General features: G+C 41.5%; 1 protein-coding gene across 1 annotated transcript in view; it reads left to right on the top strand.

The window, feature by feature from the left end:
* LOC124805143 (zwei Ig domain protein zig-8-like) overlaps nt 1-21441 on the top strand; it is a 914439-nt gene extending 892998 nt beyond the window's left edge. The window contains exon 6 of the mRNA XM_047265610.1: nt 20357-21441. Within this exon, the coding sequence (XP_047121566.1) occupies nt 20357-20466 (110 nt within the window). The 3' untranslated portion in view covers nt 20467-21441. The remainder of the gene's footprint in view (nt 1-20356) is intronic.
* Nucleotides 21442-21959: the final 518 nt, after the last annotated feature.

Here is a 21959-nt window from a genome sequence, read left to right on the forward strand (position 1 = left end):
TGAACAGTTAAACAGACAACCGACTCGTGGTGATAACATATTAGACCTTCTGGTGACAAACAGACGCGAACTCTTTGTGGTGTTACCGCCAGACATTTGCTAGGTGGTAGCCTTTAAATCGGCCGCGGTCCGTTAGTATACGTCGGACCCGCGTGTCACCACTATCAGTGATTGCAGACCGAGCGCCGCCACACGGCAGGTCTAGAGAGACTTCCTAGCACTCGCCCCAGTTGTACAACCGACTTTGCTAGCGATGGTTCACTGACAAAATACGCTCTCATTTGCCGAGACGATAGTTAGCATAGCCTTCAGCTACGTCATTTGCTACGACCTAGCAAGGCGCCATTACCAGTTACTATTGATACTGTAATCATGTACCGTCAAGAGCGACGCTAATCATTAATGGATTAAAGTTAAGTGTTCCACTAGCTACTTCCGTTTTTCTAATGCCTAATTTCCATGTCCTGTTCCAGACCTCACGCCAGCCTGCGTGAGCTAAAACGCGTGCCTTTCGGCTTCCTCTAATAATACGGTGTTGGCTCTCCTGCCAACCCACAACACTATTTGAAACAGTTAACGCAGAACAGGGAATCAGCGATCATAAAGCGGTTACTGCATCGATGACTTCAGCCGTAAATAGAAATATTAAAAAGGTAGGAAGATTTTTTTGTTTAGCAAAAGTGACAAAAAGCAAATTACAGAGTACCTGACGGCTCAATACAAAAGTTTTGTCTCAATTTCAGATAGTGTTGAGGATCAGTGGACAAAGTTCAAAACCATCGTCCAATATGCGTTAGATGAGTATGTGCCAAGCAAGATCGTAAGAGATGGAAAAGAGCCACCGTGGTACAACAACCGAGTTATAAAACTGCTGCAGAAGCAAAGGGAACTTCACAGCAAACATAAACATAGCCAAAGCCTTGCAGACAAACGAAAATCACGCGAAGCGAAATGTAGTGTGAGGAGGGCTTTGCGAGAGGCGTTCAATGAATTCGAAAGTAAAGATGTACTGACTTGGCAGAAAATCCTAAGAAATTTTGTCTTATGTCAAAGCGGTAGGTGGATCAAAGCAAAATGTCCAGACACTCTGTGACCTAAATGGTACTGAAACAGAGGATGACAGACTAAAGGCCGAAATACTAAATGTCTTTTTCCAAAGCTGTTTCACAGAGGAAGACTGCACTGCAGTTCCTTCTCTAGATTGTCACACAGATGACAAAATGGTAGATATCGAAATAGACGACAGAGGGATAGAGAAACAATTAAAATCGCTCAAAATAGGAAAGGCCGCTAGACCTGATGGGATACCAGTTCGATTTTACATTGAGTACGTGAAGGAACTTGCCCCCTTCCTGCAGCGGTGTACCGTAGGTCTCTAGAAGAGCGTAGCGGTCCAAAGGATTGGAAAAGGGCACAGGTCATCCCCGCTTTCAAGAAGGGACGTCGAACAGACCTATATCTCTAACGTCGATCAGTTGTAGAATTTTGGAACACGTACTATGTTCGAGTATAATGTCTTTTCTGGAGACCAGAAATCTACTCTGTAGGAATCAGCATGTGTTTCGAAAAAGACCGTCGTGTGAAACCCAGCTCGCGCTATTCGTCCACGAGACTTAGAGGGCCATAGTCACGGGTTCACAGGTAGATGCCGTGTTTCTTGACTTCCGCAAGGCGTTCGAGCATATGGACTATCAGACCAATTGTGTGATTGGATTGAAGAGTTCCTAGATAACAGAACGCAGCATGTCATTCTCAATGGAGAGAAGTCTCCCGAAGTAAGAGTGATTTCAGGTGTGCCGCAGGGGAGTGTCGTAGGACCGGTGCTATTCACAATATACATAAATGACCTTGTGGATGACATCGGAAGTTCACTGAGGCTTTTTGCGGATGATGCTGTAGTATATCGAGAGGTTGTAACATTGGAAAATTGTACTGAAATGCAGGAGGATCTGCAGCGAATTGACGAATGGTGCACGGAATGGCAATTGAATCTCAATGTAGGCAAGTGTAATGTGCTGCGAATACATAGATAGATAGATCCCTTATCAATTAGCTGCAATATAGCGGATCAGCAACTGGAAGCAGTTAATTCCATAATTTATTTGGGAGTACGCATCACGAGTGATTTAAAATGGAATGATCATATAAAGTTGATCGTCGGTAAAGCAGATGCCCGACTGAGATTCATTGGAAGAATCCTAAGGAAATGCAATCCGAAAACAAAGGAAGTAGGTTACAGTACGCTTGTTCGCCCACTGCTTGAATACTGCTCAGCAGTGTGGGATCCATACCAGATAGGGTTGATAGAAGAGATAGAGAAGATCCGACGGAGAGCAGCGCGCTTCGTTACAGGATCATTTAGTAATCGCGAAAGCGTTACGGAGATGATAGATAAACTCCAGTGGAAGACTCTGCAGAAGAGACGCTCAGTAGCTCGGTACGGGCTTTTGCTGAAGTTTCGAGAGCATACATTCACCGAAGAGTCAAGCAGTATATTGCTCCCTCCTACGTATATCTCGCGAAGAGACCATGAGGATAAAACCAGACAGATTAGAGCCCACACAGAAGCACACCGACAATCCTTCTTTCCACGAGCAATACGAGACTGGAATAGAAGGGAGAACCGATAGAGGTACTCAAGGTACCCTCCGCCACACACCGTCAGGTGGCTTGCGGATTATGGATATAGATGTAGATGTAATGATACATGGACCGTGGGATGCCGGAACAAAAGATAATTCAAGCATTTAAGATGTGGTGCTGCATTCGAATGTTGAAAATCTGGTGGACTGGTAAGGCAAGGAATGAGGAGGTTCTCCATAGAATTGCCGAGGAAAGGAATATATGGAAACCACTCACAAGAAGGGGGAAAAGAATAATAGGATATCGGTTAAGACATCAGGGGATAACTTCCATGGCACTAGAGGGTGTTGTAAAGGGTAATAACTGTAGGAGAAGACAGAGAGGTTGGTGTAATCTAGCAAGTAATTGGGGAAGTGGGTTGCTGTTGCTACTTTGAGATGTAAAGCCTATCACAGAATAGGAACTCGCCTCGGACATCTTTCCACTTACTTTCTTCGTGGGTATTGTCCTTCGTATACATGCTTGTGTTAGTTGCACTCTTTTCAGTCCCTGCCATATTACTAGTAAGTTCACACTATCATATGCTCTTTAGAAGTCCTCATAAATGACAGTGAACATCTCTGGGAAATTGCCCGCTCTTTGATAACACTTAGTAGATGTAAGTGCCCTATGGTTGATTTACCCATTCTAAAATCCTTATTGGTGCGTGGTATTAGCCGCTCCAGCAACAGAGTGCTCAAAATCTTATAATCTGTACGTAGTAAGGTACTTTCTCTGTAGTTTCTGCACCTCATTGGGTCACTTTTCTTAAGTATAAGGAAGATCGGGCAGATGACTGACTGCTTCCATTCTGCCGGCTTCCTTTCTCTCCTCCAGACTAACGTGTCACGTGGTACACTCTTTCATGTAGGATATCTCTCCTCTCTTTCAGCATCTCTGCAAGTTGTTTCAGATCATATTTTTAAAAAATTGATGCTATTTTAATAAAATATTCTTATTATGTTCAAAAAGTTTTGGCTCGTTAGAATTGAAGGTGATGGGTAGTAATATATTTCAGAGGCGGAGGGAGAAGAGATGAGTCCTAAAAGACTGAGCCCCAAGTATAGAGCAAGTGGTTTCTATAACTGTACTGTGCCTGCATACCATCTGCGAATGCATTCGGGAAAAAATTAATTTCGTACCCTCGGATACTAACTTCACGGTCGCCTGTGGTGCAAAGACGCTCACGGCTGTCAACAATGTTTACAAATTCGGTAAATTGGTCGTCATTCGCCTACTGCTCCAGACAGGAGTGCAACGGCAACCCACCAATATGGCGCAACTGCTGTATATCATATCTTTGCCTGTAAGGCAGCCCTCCCTCCTCCTGTGAGTCCTGCTGCCTGTATTCCGTTCGCCAATACTGGGTGATGCGTTTGCTGGTGCCAGAGGGCTAAAGCTCGGCCGGCTGAGTGGAGATCCGGCTCTGTCCGTAATGCCCGTCCCAGCTACGCCAGCACGTCTGCTGCGAGACGCAGGCTTTGTGCGTTTATTTATGGCGAACCGAAAATCCATTTAAATACCACGACCCACTTTATTCCGTGTGCCATTGAGTTCCGTGGTGCCTCCTTTTTCACGATAACCACTATCCGCATTCGGACTCGCGGAATTCCCCGTTCGAATCTTTCGACTCAGTTCCAGTGATTTCCTGCCAGTGAGACACGTGAGCTTGCACAGGCAAGTTTTATGTTCTCTTGTATTTGACGCTGAGGCTGATTTATTTCCAGTGGGGACGTGAAGGATGTGAGTAAGCAGCTGTCTGCCTGACAGGTTTCTCCCGCATACGCGCCATAGATCTTTGCGTCCTGTGTAACACTCCCTTCCACGTGCAGTTTCCCGCCTCGGTTGAACCTCTGTCAGTTCCACTAATCGGGCTCCAACTTAATGTTTTCATCACTATATCTACGTTAGTAATGTTCGTAACTAAGCAAGTTTTATTGTGTTTAGAAGTGTGCTTCTGTGTGTCCTGCCAAATCATTTTTCCATTTTTTTTACTTTCTCCATTTGAATAATATTTAGGTTCTGTCACTCAGTTTACTAAAATGTCGTCGGCCATCACATCCACTAAGAGCCGCCATACGCTGACAGGATTTTCGTTTCACAGAATATCAGCGCGAGCTCTGAGAAACAAAAAAGCATCAAAGGCGACAGTGGGCGTCGGGAATCAAACTCGGCGCTAAATAGCTACGCGAGACCAAGAATTGTTTACAGCCTGATTGGAGTCCAGGCAGCGAGTATACAACAGTAAGACTCTCAACTCCTGATGAATATTGCGCATAAATGAACACTGCGTACAAAATGGAAACAACAACTTGGTCCTAAACTACGAAGCATATTGTTAATCAATCGTGAAGAGGAAACCTGAGCGATCACAAGTTTATGCGATTAATATCAAATTATGATAACATAAAGACATGCTATATTAAGTGAAGTGAATATAATTGATGTAATTACGTGAATTTTTATCTATTACTAATATCTGCGACAGTATTTCCTTGTTCATATTTTCCGGTTTTTACTTGTATGTCCCACATAACAATAACTTTCCTTATCCTAAGTGATTTAAGTTCCTTTCATTTTTGATTACTTTAGTCGTCGTGACGAATTAAAAATCCTGGGGCGACTTTTGTAATGATTTGATTTCTATGTGCTGGCCTTTCTAATGTACGTAGTGTATCTTAGCAGCATATTATACGCTTCGCCTTCTTCTCGTTTATTGTGCGTTAGGTGCTGCAACGAATCACCAATTACTACGTACTTTTACGCTTACTGTACTCATCTGCATCCTTTTTTGCCGTTCTGGATGCAGCACCAAGCTATTTTACGAAAACCATGACACTCAACTTTCTATATGTCCCATGTTACAGATACTAATTTCGGTTAATAACCATTTTCACGATATAAAATATCATATACTGTTTACGTATCATGTTTTCGTACATTAGTATGGTAATTTTCTGGCATCAAAACACTGCCATATTGATAAAACTTGACACAATATTTAAACAATAGAGAGTACGACGTTTCATTCTAGATTAGATATAGTTTTCGTTCCAACAGACCCACAGTGTGGAGATTCTCTAGAATGTAGAACACGTCATAAAAACAAGAATACACAATAAATACATCTACATGGTTGATCTGCGAATCACACTTAAGTGCCTGACGTAGGGTTCCCCAAACTACCTTCACAGTAATTCTCTGTTACTCCACTCTCGAACAGCGTGGAAAAAAAGGAAAACCTCTGATTATCTGTGTGAGCTCTGATTTGCCTGATTTTATTACAATGATCGGTTTTTCCTATGTAGGTCCGCGTCAACAAAATACTTTCGCATTCAGAGGAGAAAGTTCAAGACTGAAATTTTGTGAGAAGATCCCGCCGCAATGAAAAACGCCTTTCTTTAATGATGTTCACCCCCAAATCTTGTATCATGTCCGTGACGCTCTCTCCCTTATTTTTCGATAAAACAGAACCTGGTGCCCTTCTTTGAACGTTCTCGATGACCATCTGATAAGGACCCTGTGGTGTCACCGCCAGACACCACACTTGCTAGGTGGTAGCTTTAAATCGGCCGCGGTCCATTAGTACATGTCGGACCCGCGTGTCGTCACTGTCAGTGATCGCAGACCGAGCGCCACCACACGGCAGGTCTCGACAGACTTACTAGCACTCGCCCCAGTTGTACGGACGACTTTGCTAGCGACTACACGGACGGAGACTCTCTCATTTGCCGAGAATGTAGATAGCATAGCCTTCAGCTAAGTCAAGGCGCCATTAACAGTATATTGCATGTATCTAAAGAGTTTAACTTGTATCACCAAGAGCGATGTACACCAATGATGGATTAAAGTTAAGTATTCCAGCAGCTACGTACTTTTCTTTATAGCATTCATTACGTATCCTGTTTCAGACCTCACGCCATCCTGCGTGAGCTTATAGCGTGCATTTCGGCCTTCTCTAGCAAAACATCAGACCCCACACCGTGCAGCTGTACTCCGAAAGAGGACGGACAAGCGTAGTGTAGGCAGTCTCTTTAGTAGATCTGTTTGTTCTTTTAAGTGTTCGACTAATAAAACGCAATCTTTTGTCCGCTTTCCGCACAACGTTTTCTGTGTGTTCTTTCCAACTGAAGTTGTACGTAACTGTAATTCCTAGTTATTTAGTTGAATTTACGATCTTTAGATTTGTGTAATTTTTCGTGTAACAAAAGGTTAATAGATTTATTTTAGCACTCATCCGGATGACCTCAGTCTTTTCATTATTTACAGTCAATTACCAATTTTCGCACCCCGCAGATATCTTACCTAAATAGTCTTGCAATTGGTTTTGATCTTATGATAACTTTACTAGACGGTACCATCACCTACAAACAATCTAAGACGGCTGCTCAGACTGTCTCCTAAATCCTTTTTATAGAATTGCCCTGGGAAATGCCAGAAATCACTTCCGCTTTACTCGATGACTTTCTGTCATCTAACCACTAGGAACTGTGGCACCTCTGACAGGAAGTCACGAATACAGTCTTATAACCGAAATGACACTCTAAAAACACAAAATTTGATCACAAGCCGTTTTTGAGATACAGTGCCAAAAGCCTTCTGGATATCTAGAAGTACAGAATCAAAGTTCATTGGAGTAAAGAGCTAGTCGTATTTCACATGAACAATGTTCTCTAAATTCGTCTTGACTAGGTGTCAATAGACCGTTCACATCGAGGTAATTCATAATATCAGAATACACTATACATTCTAAAAACATGCTGCATATCGATGTTAATGATATGGCCCTATAATTTAGTGGTAACTTTTATTGTGTTTCTTCAGTACTGGTGTGACCTGTACAACTTTCCACTCTTTAGATACGGATCTTTCGCCGAGCAGCCAGTTGTATTTGATTGCTAGGCTTGGTGCGATTGCATCAGCATACTATCAAAGAACACTAATCGGTGTACAGCCTGGACCGGAAGACTTGCTTTTATTAAGTTATATATGTTGCTTCACTACTCCGAGGATATGCACTTCTAAATTAGTGTTGGCACTTGTTCTTGATTCTAATTCTGGTATATGTACTTCGTCTTCTTTGGTGAAGGAATTTGGGAAGACTGTGTTTAATAATTCTGCTCTAGCAGAAGTGTTAGCTGTAATGTAGCGACTACATTACATAACTGTATAAATATACCCACTCTATTTTGCAATTTTAATTAAAGGTTTCAATAGTAATTTTAATAATAATAATAATAATAATAATAATAATGTAAGGGCTTCACGCATATTTAAACCAAAGTAAGGCGACGTGAATTAATATAGTTTAGTTACTAATCGCAATAAATGTAATGAGAGTATACAGAAGGCAGTGGGAGGCATACGTCGAATGATCGGTATAGAAGGCTCTGAGTACTCTCGAGTGAGAAGCCGCACAGGTTGACGTGGAGGGATTTAGATGGGAGTGCCAGTTGTGAGGGAAAATGATAGGTTTCTGTTACCTTATACAACAATTTCACCGTAATAATACCGTTCTGGTACCGGAAACCGCCCGGGATTGTGAATGTTGAGGGAAATCCCCCCTGCAGAGCTTCGATGGCGATATTGCGAGGTATCGGCATCGAGAGAAAATAGTCCCACTTGAGCTTAACCCTTTAGGTTAAGAAAAATATATTTTAAATGTAATCGAAAGCACGTAATTGAGGACAAGGCTTAAGAAAACGATTTCCTCTCTTACATGCTATTTTCTTTCAGTAGTTTATAAAATGAGTAACTACGTGATTAAACATCGACGCGGAGGAACGAATAAAATGGAGGGGAGAGCTTATTTTGGCGTTGGCGCTTTCGCTGTGGCGAATTGCTCTGGATGGACAAACCCTTATCTGACCACTCCTATGAATTGCTAACCTTATTCGGTCAGTAAGTACTTTTGCAATACAAATGGCTTTCCAGGCACTGCTACGAGTGTCTAGAACAGCAGTTGAGTAGCGACAGGCTATTCCGAAATTTAGTACCCCAGTAAAAGCGTATACAAGGCAGTGATTTTGATTGTGTGATATGAAGTCTCATTGGAACTGTGGTGAACTTTAGAACAACGGTAGAACCGCGTATCGCAATCTACATGCAATCCCATCGTGATGGGTGATTTCTTACATGGCTCGGCATTGATGTGAATTTCCGACAAGTATTTAAGGTTTTACTCTACGCAAGATGGCCGCAGAGTCGAGTGCAGTTAAACGAATTTAATTTCGTCATGTAATGTGGTAATGTTCAGGCGTGTGAATGTTTGTTGTAGTTGCATCATTAGCTCCGGCGTGGCAGTGCAAAATTAATTGTTTAACTCGGAGCGAAACCGGTATCTGAATTCTATGTACGTAAAGAGAAGGCAGATTGTTCTAGACGGGGCTAGTGTATGTTATATACTTCTGAAGGACAGAGCTTGATTCCTTGTGAAGGTAATTTAAGAACATAAATGAGAGATGTGTCATCATAAGACGCGTAAGGGAAGATGTTAGCCTGATATTCTGTCACTTAGTGTGCTCTCTGATTAACTACAGGTGCCAAACATCACTGTAATAACAATGCCTTGCAGCTGTAACATGTGCCTTATTGGAGGACACTGCGCCTCTGAATTATATTTTATTTATCACGGTATGTCAGAGTTCTTATTTGCTACAACACTATTTTTCATTACATTATTACTTCGTAGATTTGTTGCATCCCAAGATTTGTTAGAGTAAGTAGCATCGAGAGCGGGAGAGGAGGACTATCTTTGAGAGCCTAACATCTTAGAGAAATATTATTCGTGGCCTATGGTGATTACGACACATAACAAACGTTAGGTGGACGTTGCGCCCTCTGCGCGGCCGGTCTCATACGATTTATGTGGCACCAAGGCTCTCAAGTGAGTAACCACTGGCACCGATATATTAATAATAGTAATCAACTAATGTTACATCAATTCCAGCATTCGGTTTAGTCATAATGGTAGTGGAATAAATCCCAAAGTAATAAACTGCTCCACCGACCCTGCTAACTTCGACATCGCACAGGGAAGCCATGGAGTATGTCTTACCCCTAGCATATTTTACATATGACCAAAGTCTCGTATTGAACTCTACGCCAAATTTCGAGCTTCTGTATAAATTCGTCAATCATGGGGATTTTGCGTTTGTTTAAATTTAGCATGCTTTTTTTCGTTATTTCTTCAACAGAGTTATGACCTGTTTTGAGTACCATGGGGGATCAGCTCCGGCGTTTGTTAATTTATTTAGTCTAAACCTTCAGTCGCTTTAGAGACTATTTCTTTGAATTCAAGCCAGGTCTGGAAAGCGAATTTTTATCTGCTTCTTTTGAATAAACATGTTTTTCGTTTAATTTTGGTAGATTTGCGAGTTACGGTATTCAGCCTCAATACGACAACGCTGTGTCCACTAAACCCTGAATCAATTTTGATGCTGGTTATTAGCTCAGGATTACTTCTTGCTAAAAGGTCAAATGCGTTTTCACAACCGGTTACTATTCGAGTGGGCTCATAAAATAATTCTTCGAAATAATTTTTAGAGAATGTTAAACATGGGTACGAAACAGAAAGTATGTAAACCTGCAGAGGTTGAAAAAATCAACCAACCAGCTGCAAAACAAAAGTTTGTTAGCCCTTGACCTTGGTTTTGATATTCCTCCAGAAGGATTGGGACATGTTGCATGACATGATGCTACATTAGATCAGCTGAAGCCGAGCGGCTCTTGTCATATATGAAGTTGACAAAACAAGAATTATCCCAAACCATGGCTACAGATAGCAGCCAGATTACAGATAGCAGCCAGATTGCTCACTAGCAAATGCACACAGATAGAGGCTCTTGTCATCATACAACTGTAACTCGGAAAGTAATTTTTGGTTGATCAGTTACCCAAAAAATAAACTCGTATGACATTTTGGAATGAAAGTAAAGCAAAGTATGATAAGTTTTTTTATTTTTGTATCACCTATACGTGACAACATGAACTTTGCAAACAGAGGTTTGTTTAAGCGCTTCAGCGGTTCTGTGGTACGTTCCTCCCGGCTGAATTTATTAGCAAGCAGTTAACTTCCTCTATCTGCTTGTCGTCATATTTTAGGCATATATTGGCGGAAAACTCTTCAAAATTCTAAACTGCATACAATATGTTTTTGCAAAGTTTAGTGAGAAGAAGTGGCTCGGATTACGATATTTTATACACGAAAATCGCCCAGATTCAGTTCAACGAAACCACCTCGTTATTTTCGATTCCCTGTCTATAACGAACTCCTCAGAACATAAGCTTTTATTACGAAATGCTGTTCACGTGTATTTAACGCTATCCTCACAAAAGCGTGTGCAGCGTCTAAAGTACACTGTCAGCTATTTTTATGGGAAAGTAGAGGAGAGGGCACGTTATAGGTGGCGAGAGTTGTGGGGAAAGGGACATCCGTATCTTTGTATATTAACGCGTCTGTCTCTTTTTCGTGTAATAGTGTGTGTCTGTGTGTGTGTGTGTGTGTGTGTGTGTGTGTGTGTGTGTGCGTGCGTGCGTGCGCACGCGCGTGCACTCGCCTGTATAATTTAACTAAAATAATTAGCGGTTTACTGGGACGTTATAAGGCAAGATCATACATTCTAAAATACTGCGTTATCGTTGCTAAAATAAATGTACCGTTCTGAATAGGGTGAAATATTGTCACATTAATGGGTAGAGTCTGATTATATATAAATAACGGGTGCAAAAATTCCGTATGCAGCTTCGTATACAGCATACACGAGAAGGAAATGTAACTTACATTTCTTATTCATAATCTTGTCTCACTGTAACTCAAGTCTCTATGTGTTATACAGTTTCTCAGAAGTTCTGGAATGTTAAGTAATATTTCTATGTATCAATTTAGAATCTTCATCTGCAGCAAGTTAAAAGTCTTTTCAGCTGGGCTGTTAATTATTTTAGTCAAATTATAAAGGGTGGTGCATCTAAAATTAGCCCCCTCCCAACCATGTCCCACCCCCCCAACCATTTTGAATCTCTATACAGTATTTCGACTTTTGAAATAATTAGCTATGGACAATTTTGAGCATTAAGCGATTGTTATCGTTCTTCTGTCAGCATTTCAGTTTATTTCATCTGTGAAGTTAGACGTTTATCTTTGTGGTCTGTAAAATTACTTTCTCTGAAAAAAAAATTGAAACTATGGAAGCATGTCTGAAAGCAGGTGCTATTAAGGAAACTCACGAAATTTTCGGGCTCACATATACGGATATAGGACTGCAAGCATAGAGAGCAGCATAGATTCTGTACAAAAATTGGCGCTCTACGGATGTGTTCAAAATGTAAAACGACAGAGTTCCTTCACATCGCACCCAGAAGTTATTGCAGATACTTGCCGAAGAATTATTCAGAGACCAAATAAGTCTACACGTGAACTGGCCCAACAGGCACTTTTAATGTCTTCACTGAGGAACGAACTCTTAGCAAACATATATGGCCACCACGTTTGCCGGATCTAACAACATGGTAACTTTTTCCTGTGGGGGACACTTGAAGGGAGAGGTCTATGAAAGAATCGACACACAAGAAATGAAAGGCAACATGAGCCGTGAAGTTGCCGCCATCAAAATCTGAACTAACATCAGTTATCTAGGGCTGCTGAGAAGAGGTTTGACAGTATGAAATAATATTAAATGATTCCTCAAGCCGTTATGACGAAGTGTAATGGAAGCACTAACGTTAACTGAACCAATATCTTGCTTTTCGTTGGCTGAGCTATGATAACCACCGTACAAGGGGTATTACAACATGTTCAGTAAACATATAAAGAAGGAAGTACGTTTATATCCGAAGTAGAAACTTCAGACTTTGTAGAAGACCTATGGCTGAAGTTCAGAAAATAGTTTGCGTACACAGAGTAGTTATCTACGTATTAGAGCAGTTCGTGATGGGAAGGACCCTACAATCTCTGCTCCAAAGAACCATCTGTTACTGCACATGATGTGCACAGCGTAGGGATGTACCTAGAGACATTCTAAATGAATGCATTTTGACTGTCAAATAGTTATCGTGTCAAATCTTCAAAATCTTATCGTGTGGCTTCTCACAAAACCCCTAGATATTCTGGATACAGGTAAAGGATGAAGTGGCTCCAAAGTTATTGTCGAGTGGCAAGACGCAGTCAATACCTTCATTGCGCGATAACAACGGTGAAGTCATTGATGACAGTGCCACTAAAGCAGAGTTATTAAACACGATTTTCCGAAACTCCTTCATCAAAGAAGAAGAAGTAAATATTCCTGAATTCTAATCAAGAACCACTTCCAAAATAAACATAGAAGTAGATATCTTCGGGGTCGCAAAGCAGCTTAAATCACTTAATAAAAGCAAGGCTTCCGGTCTATATCGTATACCTCTCAGAGTATGCTGATACCATAGCTCCATATTTAGCAGTTATATATAACCGCTCGCTCACAGAACGATCCATACCTAAAGACTGGAAAGTTGAATTACAGGCCCATATCACTAACGTCGATTTGCAGTAGGGTTTTTGAACATATACTGTATTCAAACATCATGAAGTACATTGAAGAAAACGATTTATTGACACGTAGCATGGATTCAGAAAATATCGCCCTTGCGAAAGACAACTAGCTCTTTATACTCATGAAGTAATGAGTGCCATCGGCATTGTATGTCAAATTGATTCCATATTTTTAGATTTCCAGAAGGCTTTCGACACGGTTCCTCACAAGCGTCTTCTAACCAAACTGCGTGCCTGAAAACAGAAATAACATCTGGCGTCCTCAAGGAAGTGCAATAGGCCCCCTATTGTTCCTGATATATATTAACGACATATGAGACAATCTCAGTAGCCGTCTCAGATTGCTTGCAGATGATGCTGTCTTGTAAAGTCATCAGTTGACCAAAACGATTTGCAAAATGATTTAGATAAGATATCTGTATGGTGCGAAAAGTCTCAATTGACCCTGAATGAAGAAAAATGTGAAGTTATTCACATGAGTACTAAAAGAAATGCGCTAAATTTCGATTACGCGATAAGTCACACAAATAAGAAGGCTGTAAATTCAGCTAAATACTTAGTGATTAAAATTACAAGTAACCTAAATTGGAGCGATCACATAGATAATATTCTGGGTAGAGCAAACCAAAGACGGCGACTCATTGGCAGAACACGTAGAAGGTGCAACAGGTCTGCTAAAGAGACTGCTTACACCACGCTTGTCCACCCTATTCTGGAGTATTGCTGTGCGCTGTGGGATCCGCATCAGATGGGACTGACGGATGACATCGAAAAAGTACAAAGAACAAAGAAGGGCAGCTCGTTTGGTATTATCGCCAAGTAGAGGAGATTGTGCCGCAGACATGATACGTGAGTTGGCGTGGCCATCATTAAAACAAAGGCCATTTTCTTTGCGACGGGGTCTTCTCATGAAATTTCGTCACCAGTTTTCTCCTCCGATTGTAAAAACATTCTGTTGGCCCCCACCTACATAGGGAGAAATGATCATCACGATAAAATAAGAGAAATAAGGGCTCGCACAGAAAACTTTAAGTGTTGGGTTTACCCGCGCGTCGTTCGAGAGTGAAACGGTAGAGAGACAGCTTGAAGGTGGTTCATTGAACCCTCTGCCAGGCACTTTACTGTGAATAGTAGAGTAATCACTTACATGTAGATGTAGATGTCTGGCTACTAGTTTCGGTGCTTCAGTGCACCATCTTCAGAACTGTACCCATAAACAGTAATGATAGCATCATAAACTTACTAACTACGCTCTACAAAGACATTAAAAACAGAATAAGAATCAAGGACAAGACTCCAGAAGTGAATTTAAAGTAATCATTTGATAAAACCAACAGATACATCCATCCTCAAAAAACTTCAGTACACCATTAAGTATTAATAAACAGTATATATGTTCAACGTATAGAGTGGAAATTCAATATGGCATAAATTCATTAATTAAATATTACATGATTTTTATTGGCCAGTTAGACGATAAATTGACTGCACAATCCTCAAATAACTTACTAAATTACAAAACTAACTGTAGGAAATAATAAGCGTATGAAAGAAACTACGTCCTCCGAAATAAGTGAAGCAAAGAAACATGTATCTACGCGCCAAGTATTCCTTGCACAAGGACACCATCACTTCAGAGTAGTAAAATTTTAACCTGAAATCCGAATAAAGGCATGTTTATGTCACACGTATAAAATAAATGTCCAAAAACGTCTCAAGTGGCGAAATGTAGAGAATGACCTATGTATTCATACACTGAATATACAGAACTCAAGGTAATTTAACAAGTTGCGACATGGACGCGAAATGAACAGTGACCATAATATAGCGTAAATTTCCTTTGCTTCACATCTATGGTCACAAATTTTTTCTCATCAGACCAACGATTTCGGTCTATAATGACCACGTTCAGATCTGTTTTATAAGAACTTGTCCCATGGCTTCAGTACATTAAGACATGTGTTTATAAAAAAACATCTGAAGATTGTCATTATAAGCCGAAACCGGTAGTCTGATGACAAAAAATTTGCGACAATAGACGTGAAGCAAAAGAAATTTACTCAAGATAATGTTCAGGATGTGAGAATGTAGCCCTCACAGAATCTGTCAGTATGGCAAGCTGTCAAAATGGCAATATAAATACATCTATGTGTCTTGCCAAAATATTAAATGCTGAGGTGTAAACCGTTGAGGGACATGCTTATACCATATACATAAAATTTATGTCCAAGATTGTCGCAGTACGAAATGTAGGATACCTACGGTAATGATAACATATGCCTAATATATATATCGTGCACTGCCATGAAATGATAACATACAGCCGGCCGCGGTGGCCGAGAGCGTCTAGGCGCTTCAGTCCGGAAACGCGCTGCTGCTACGGTCGCAGGTCGGAATCCTGCCTCAGGCATGGATGTGTGTGATGTCCATAGGTTAGTTAGGTTTAAGTAGTTCTAAGTTCTAGGGGACTGATGACGTCAGATATTAAGTCCCATAGTGCTCAGAGCCATTTGAACCAATAACATACAAAAACAACTGTTTAATTATCCCAAGAAGATGCAATGCACTGTAGAGCATAACTCAAAGTCATCTATTCTTGAGGTATCAGAAAATCCTTCTGGCTAACAAACCAGCATGTATAAAAAAAAAGTGAACTCAAAAAAAACATGAATTTAAAATTACATATACCTATGAACAGTCTAATGAGTACACAGTATGGTTTGAGAGTAAATCGGAGAAAGACGAAGGTAATGAGAAGTAGTAGAAATGAGAACAGCGAGAAACGTAACATCAGGATTGATGGTCACGAAGTCAATGAAGTTAAGGAATTCTGCTACCTAGGCAGTAAAATAACCAATGACGGATGGAGCAAGGAGGACATCAAAAGCAGACGCGCTATGGCAAAAAAGACATTTCTGGCCAAGGGAAGTCTACTAATATCAAATACCGGCCTTAATTTGAGGAAGAAATTTCTGAGGATGTACGTCTGGAGTACAGCATTGTATGGTAGTGAAACATGGACTGTGGGAAAACCATCACAGAAGAGAATCGACGTATTTGAGATGTGGTGCTATAGACGAATGTTGAAAATTAGGTGGACTGATAAGGTAAGGAATGAGGAGGTTCTACGCAGAATCGGAGAGGAAAGGAATATGTGGAAAACACTGATAAGGAGAAGGGACAGGATGATAGGACATCTGCTAGGACATGAGGGAATGACTTCCATGGTACTAGAGGGAGCTGTAGAGGGCAAAAACTGTAGAGGAAGACAGAGATTGGAATACGTCAAGCAAATAACTGAGGACGTAGGTTGAAGTGCTACTCTGAGATGAAGAGGTTAGCACAGGAAAGGAATTCGTGGCGGACCGCATCAAACGAGTCAGTAGACTGACGACCAAAAAAAAAACCTATGAATACATGTATCTTACCCAGCACACACCTTGGACTTTCAACCACATTATAACCAAACCTGGCCCGGCTGGCCACGTGATCTAACGCGCTTCTTTCCGAGCGGGAAGGCGTGCCAGTCCCCGGCACGAATCCGCCCGGCTGATTAGTGTCGAGTCCCGGTGTGCCGGCCAACCTGTGGATGGTATTTAAGGTAGTTTTCCATCTATTTACTATTAAAAACAGTCTTGATCACGATTTATTTATCAAGGTGACCGGTTTCGACCACTACTGTGGTCATCTTCAGACCACTGATTAGGAACGTCTTTCTGTTGGAGAATTTAGTAGAGATTCCTACTCAATGATCTGAAGATGACCACAGTAGTGGTCGAAACCGGTCACCTTGATAAATAAATCGTGATCAAGACTGTTTTTAATAGTAAATATTTGTAAGACATTGATCACTGCCACTCCCATAATGAACTCGAAACTGAGGCGAAAGAAATAGTTTGGAGGATGACCTCTACTCCCCTCATGGACATAAACGACAAACTCCAAGATTTCACTACCAAAATTACTAAAATATATGACAAATACGCTCCAATAAAGACCAGAAAAGTAAAAAGGAAACCTGCACCTTGGCTGACTGATGAACTAAAACAGCTCATGAATCTCAGAGACGCTGCTCATCGAGCATACAAGATACACCCTACACCTGAAAATCACATTGTATACAAGCAGAAGCGAAACAAAGTCAGTCAAGCGGTGAGAAACGCTAAGCTCAGGCATGCCCGTACATTAGCTGACAACAGATGTAGACCAGCTATCCTGTGGAAAAATCTCCGTAGTCTCGGTTTAGGCAAAATAAAAGTTGCAGAAAATCCCATGGTCCCAGCTGAAGAACTAAACCGATTCTTCACATTACCTGCAACCACAATTGAACCGCAAAAAAAACAGAGAATCATTGATTACTTCATGGGGATGAACGACTGTAGCAAAGAAAAATTCTATCTACGGCACGTCACTTGCAATACTGTCAAGAAAGCAATAATGCGGATTAGATCAGCATCTACTGGACATGATGGCATCACTATCCAGATGGTAAAACTTATTATTGATCAACTACTGCCCACTATAACAGACATTTTCAACGACTCATTAATCACAAGTGTTTTCCCTGAGGCCTGGAAACTGGGACAAATTAAGCCACTGTCTAAAGAGGACATCGCCACAGCACCCTCTGACTACCGCCCAATCTGCCTTCTTCCTGCACTATCAAAGGCCTTAGAATATATAGTCCATGACCAGCTCACCAACTACCTAACTACTAACAACCTACTAGACGAATACCAATCAGGTTTCCATAAACATCGAAGCACAACATCCGCACTGATAAAGGTGACAGATGACCTGAAACTTGCCATGGACAGACAAGAAGCAACTATCATTTGCTTCTTAGATTTCAGCAAAGCATTTGATACTGTCGACTTCGACATCTTACTAGCCAAACTTAGCGGTCTAAATTTCTCACCAAGTGCAGTGCAATGGTTTCGCTCATACATGACGTCTCGTCAGCAACGCGTCCTGTCCGGGAATATAAAATCAAAATGGCGGCAGGTAGTGTCAGGCGTTCCCCAAGGCTCAGTACTAGGTCCCATACTCTTCTCTCTGTATGTCAATGATGTGTCATCGGTTCTGACTTATTGCAAATATCATATGTATGCTGATGACCTTCAGTTGTATCTAAGTGCGGAACCAAACAATCTGAAGAAAGCTATTGAAAACTTCAATACTGATCTCGATGCACTATCAAAATGGGCACAGGACATAGGACTAAAACTAAACCCATCTAAAACCCAAGCGGTACTTGTTGGTCACTCTAAGCTCATTAGCCCAAAACATCGGGAATCCGTACCATCTCTTATCCTAAATGGAACAAATATTAACTTCTCTCCCTCAGCAAAGAGTTTGGGAGTAATAATAGATGAAAATCTAAATTGGACAGAGCACGTAACTGCAGTGTGCAAAAAAGCATCAGCATCCCTTCATGTCCTACAAAAATATAAAAAACTCTTCCCTTTCGATCTGAAAAAGAAATTAGTACAAACGCTTATATTCCCAATCACTGATTACAGCGATATTCTCCTACAAGGCCTCTCTCAGGAAAACTCGCGACGTCTGGAACTGGTCATGAACGCCTGTGTCCGATATATCTGTGACATTCGACTTTTTGATCACATTTCACCAGCATATGCAAAATTGTCCTGGCTGCGTGCAGACAAACGCAGAGACTTCCATACACTCTGTCTCATCTACTGCCTTATAAATGTACACTGTCCCTCGTCCTTAACGCTTATGTCTGAACAACATGGCAGAAACACACGTTCCCATCATAATAAAATCCTCTCTGTTCCACTGCATCGCTCAGTCGCCTTCTCCAAGTCCTTTACAGTAGCGGGAACCCGACTCTGGAATAACCTCCCTCGGTATGTTAGAGAACTTAAAAACATGTCTAGCTTCAAAAAACAGTTAATGACGTATCTACTTAAGCAACAGTAATGCTTTCCTTTGTACACAAATGCACTTCACCTCATTACTTCCCTCTTTCCCCCTCCTTAAGTCTCCCTCCCCCAAAACTCGCTATACTAGTAAACATCTACCTTACACACCAAGATATTAATGTACATCTGCACAAATCTTCATTACTATTGCCAATTTTTCTCATGTTTATCATTATTATTTAATTTTTTTTTACTGTTACTATTATTACTTTTATCATAATTTGTATGTATAGCACCTGTCGTAAAAATACTGCCAGTACTTACTTTATTAGGTCTTAGTCATTATTCTTTATTCATATTGTGACTAGAGCAATCTAATTTTCTTATTTAAAGTATTGTCATGATGTCACTCTGATGTGTGAAATGCTGCATGTGTGAAACACTGGTCCGATGTAAGAGAGGGCCTGATGGCCCTAATCTGATCAGGTTAAATAAATAAATAAATAAATAAATATTCAAAAGTTTTCCATCTACCTCGGCGAATGCGGGCTGGTTCCCCCTCATCCATCACAGTTACACTATGTCTGCGATTGCTGCGCAAACATTTTTTGCACGTACATGTGCACCATAATCACTCTAGCACGCAAACATCTGAGGTTACACTCGTCTGGCATGAGACATTCCCGGGGATCCGGGGGTGGGGGTGTCCACTGGGGGCCGAACCGCACAATAACCCTGGGCTCGGTGTGGGGCGGCGGTGGACTCGGTGGACTGCTGTGGCCTGTTGTGGGGTTGTGAGCGACTGAGGACTATGGCAGCACGAAGCAAAAAAAATGTTCAAATGTGTGTGAAATCGTATGGGACTTAACTGCTAAGGTAATCAGTTCTTAAGCTTACACACTACTTAACCTAAATTATCCTAATGACAAACACACACACCCATGGCCGAGGGAGGACTCGAACCTCCGCCGGGACCAACCGCACAGTCCATGACTGATGAGCCCACGACCGCTCGGCTAATCCCGAGCGGCAGGATGAAGCCTCTCCGTCGTTTCTAGGTCCCCGGTTTAACACACAATACAATACACACACATTAAAATCAAAAGCCATTACATCCATGCAATCAGAATTTCAAAATTAATATGCTGGCCATACATATCGTCTGGAAGAGAAACTACATTATTAATAGACCTATGAGTAGGCCACATAACATGCGAGTAATAAAATTATAAGTAAATCCAGTACGTCTGTTGTTAGATGATACGACCAAGGTGTCACGGTGTTCATTCTTTTTGTATTGTGTGTGTGTGTTTGTGTGCAGGGGAGCTGCCAGCGGCGATGCAGCACGGCGGGCAGGTTCACCACTCGCCGGCGGCGCACGCGCTGTCGCTGGCGGGCTGCCTGTGCCTGCTGCTGGTGCTCGCCCCATGACCCCGCACCTCCTAGGTCTGGTCGGCCAGTGGCTAGCGGCGTAGCGACGCCCCGCACCCTCCACTTCCACGCTGCCAGAGCGACTCGTCTGCGGCTGCCGTCGGCTACACGAGCGCAGCTCTGCAGGCTGTCCGGGACCGCGGCTACGCACCCTGCTTGCCAGCGGTGACGAGTGGATCCTGGTTGTTGCTACCTGCGACCGTTCTGTTTACTGGATCTCTTGGGACCGAGAACTACGTGTCAGTGTTTACCATTTGTTGTACAAATCTTTATAGACTAACTCATCCAAATAGGGAAAAAGAAGGGAAAAAAAAGAATCTCTGCAGATAACTTGGAATGTGCGTGCAGCTAAGAGCACAAGTGTCTGTCACAGTTTCTGAGGAAAAGAGTGCTGTATGAAACTACGTGTGATCCCACCAATCTATTATATGAACTGCTAATACTCGTAGCGCTGATGTTCACACTCACGTATTCCCCCAGCGTCCCACGTGACTGCAGACATTACCAATCGAGCGAACATTAACAGCCGTTATTTTGAAACTGACGTTCAGAAGACATGCTGTGATATACTCGATGACAAGGACACAGAATAATAACGAACTCGCCAGGTAGCGTACGTGGACTGATGAAATGCTCACACATACAAACGACCTTCTGCAGTCTATGGACAATTACAAGTTGAAGGATGCACTATACTGCTTACTTCAATCACTAGCCTGAGAGAACAGTGAAGGCCAGTCGTGCTATTGTCGTTGTTACATTTCGAGAAATATATACAAATATTTTAAAACGTTTATCATTCGATTTTAACATTGTTTATATGACATGGCCTTTCAGAGGGTCACTTGTTAACAGGTGCTAGTCCACGTGTACTACATACCGCATTTCACCAGTCTTCTTGCGCTACTCATTGGCGTAATAAGTGTGCAGTCGCTTGAAGCCAAGATCGTTTGTCTGTCTGTTTACCTGTTTGTTTTGTCTGTCTGTCTATATGTTTCAATAAAGTATGACTGTTAAATTCTCCAGTGTTCAATAGAAATATGTTGTGAGCTGCAGCATGCAGCGTTTTGCGTGTACCAGATAATCCCATGCATGCATTTCAATGCCACCCCACTTTCAGAACACAATGAAATCAACTCTAGCATATAGAGAAAATAAATCTAAATCCTACAGTGAAGAAACCATGAGAGAAGGTAAAGCGTATGCACAAGATGAGAGCATACAGATTGCTGTTCTGGAAACTTCAGAATTAATGTCAGGTAGTAACACAATCAGAAATCCCCCATTACATTCTCAGCCAACGATTGAAAATATATTACTTCAGTTTTTTTAAACAAATTTACCACTTACATTCTAGCAACACATCTCCACGTCACATTTTATGCAGCAGCAATTGCCAGTAATTTAAATTATTTTCCATTCAACAACGGCGACAAGAGAGAACACATAAACAACTGACTGTCTTAAAATGGAACAGCAACTCACGTCATTAC

This window comes from Schistocerca piceifrons, chromosome 7 (assembly GCF_021461385.2).
Source record: "Schistocerca piceifrons isolate TAMUIC-IGC-003096 chromosome 7, iqSchPice1.1, whole genome shotgun sequence".
NCBI lineage: Eukaryota > Metazoa > Arthropoda > Insecta > Orthoptera > Acrididae > Schistocerca > Schistocerca piceifrons.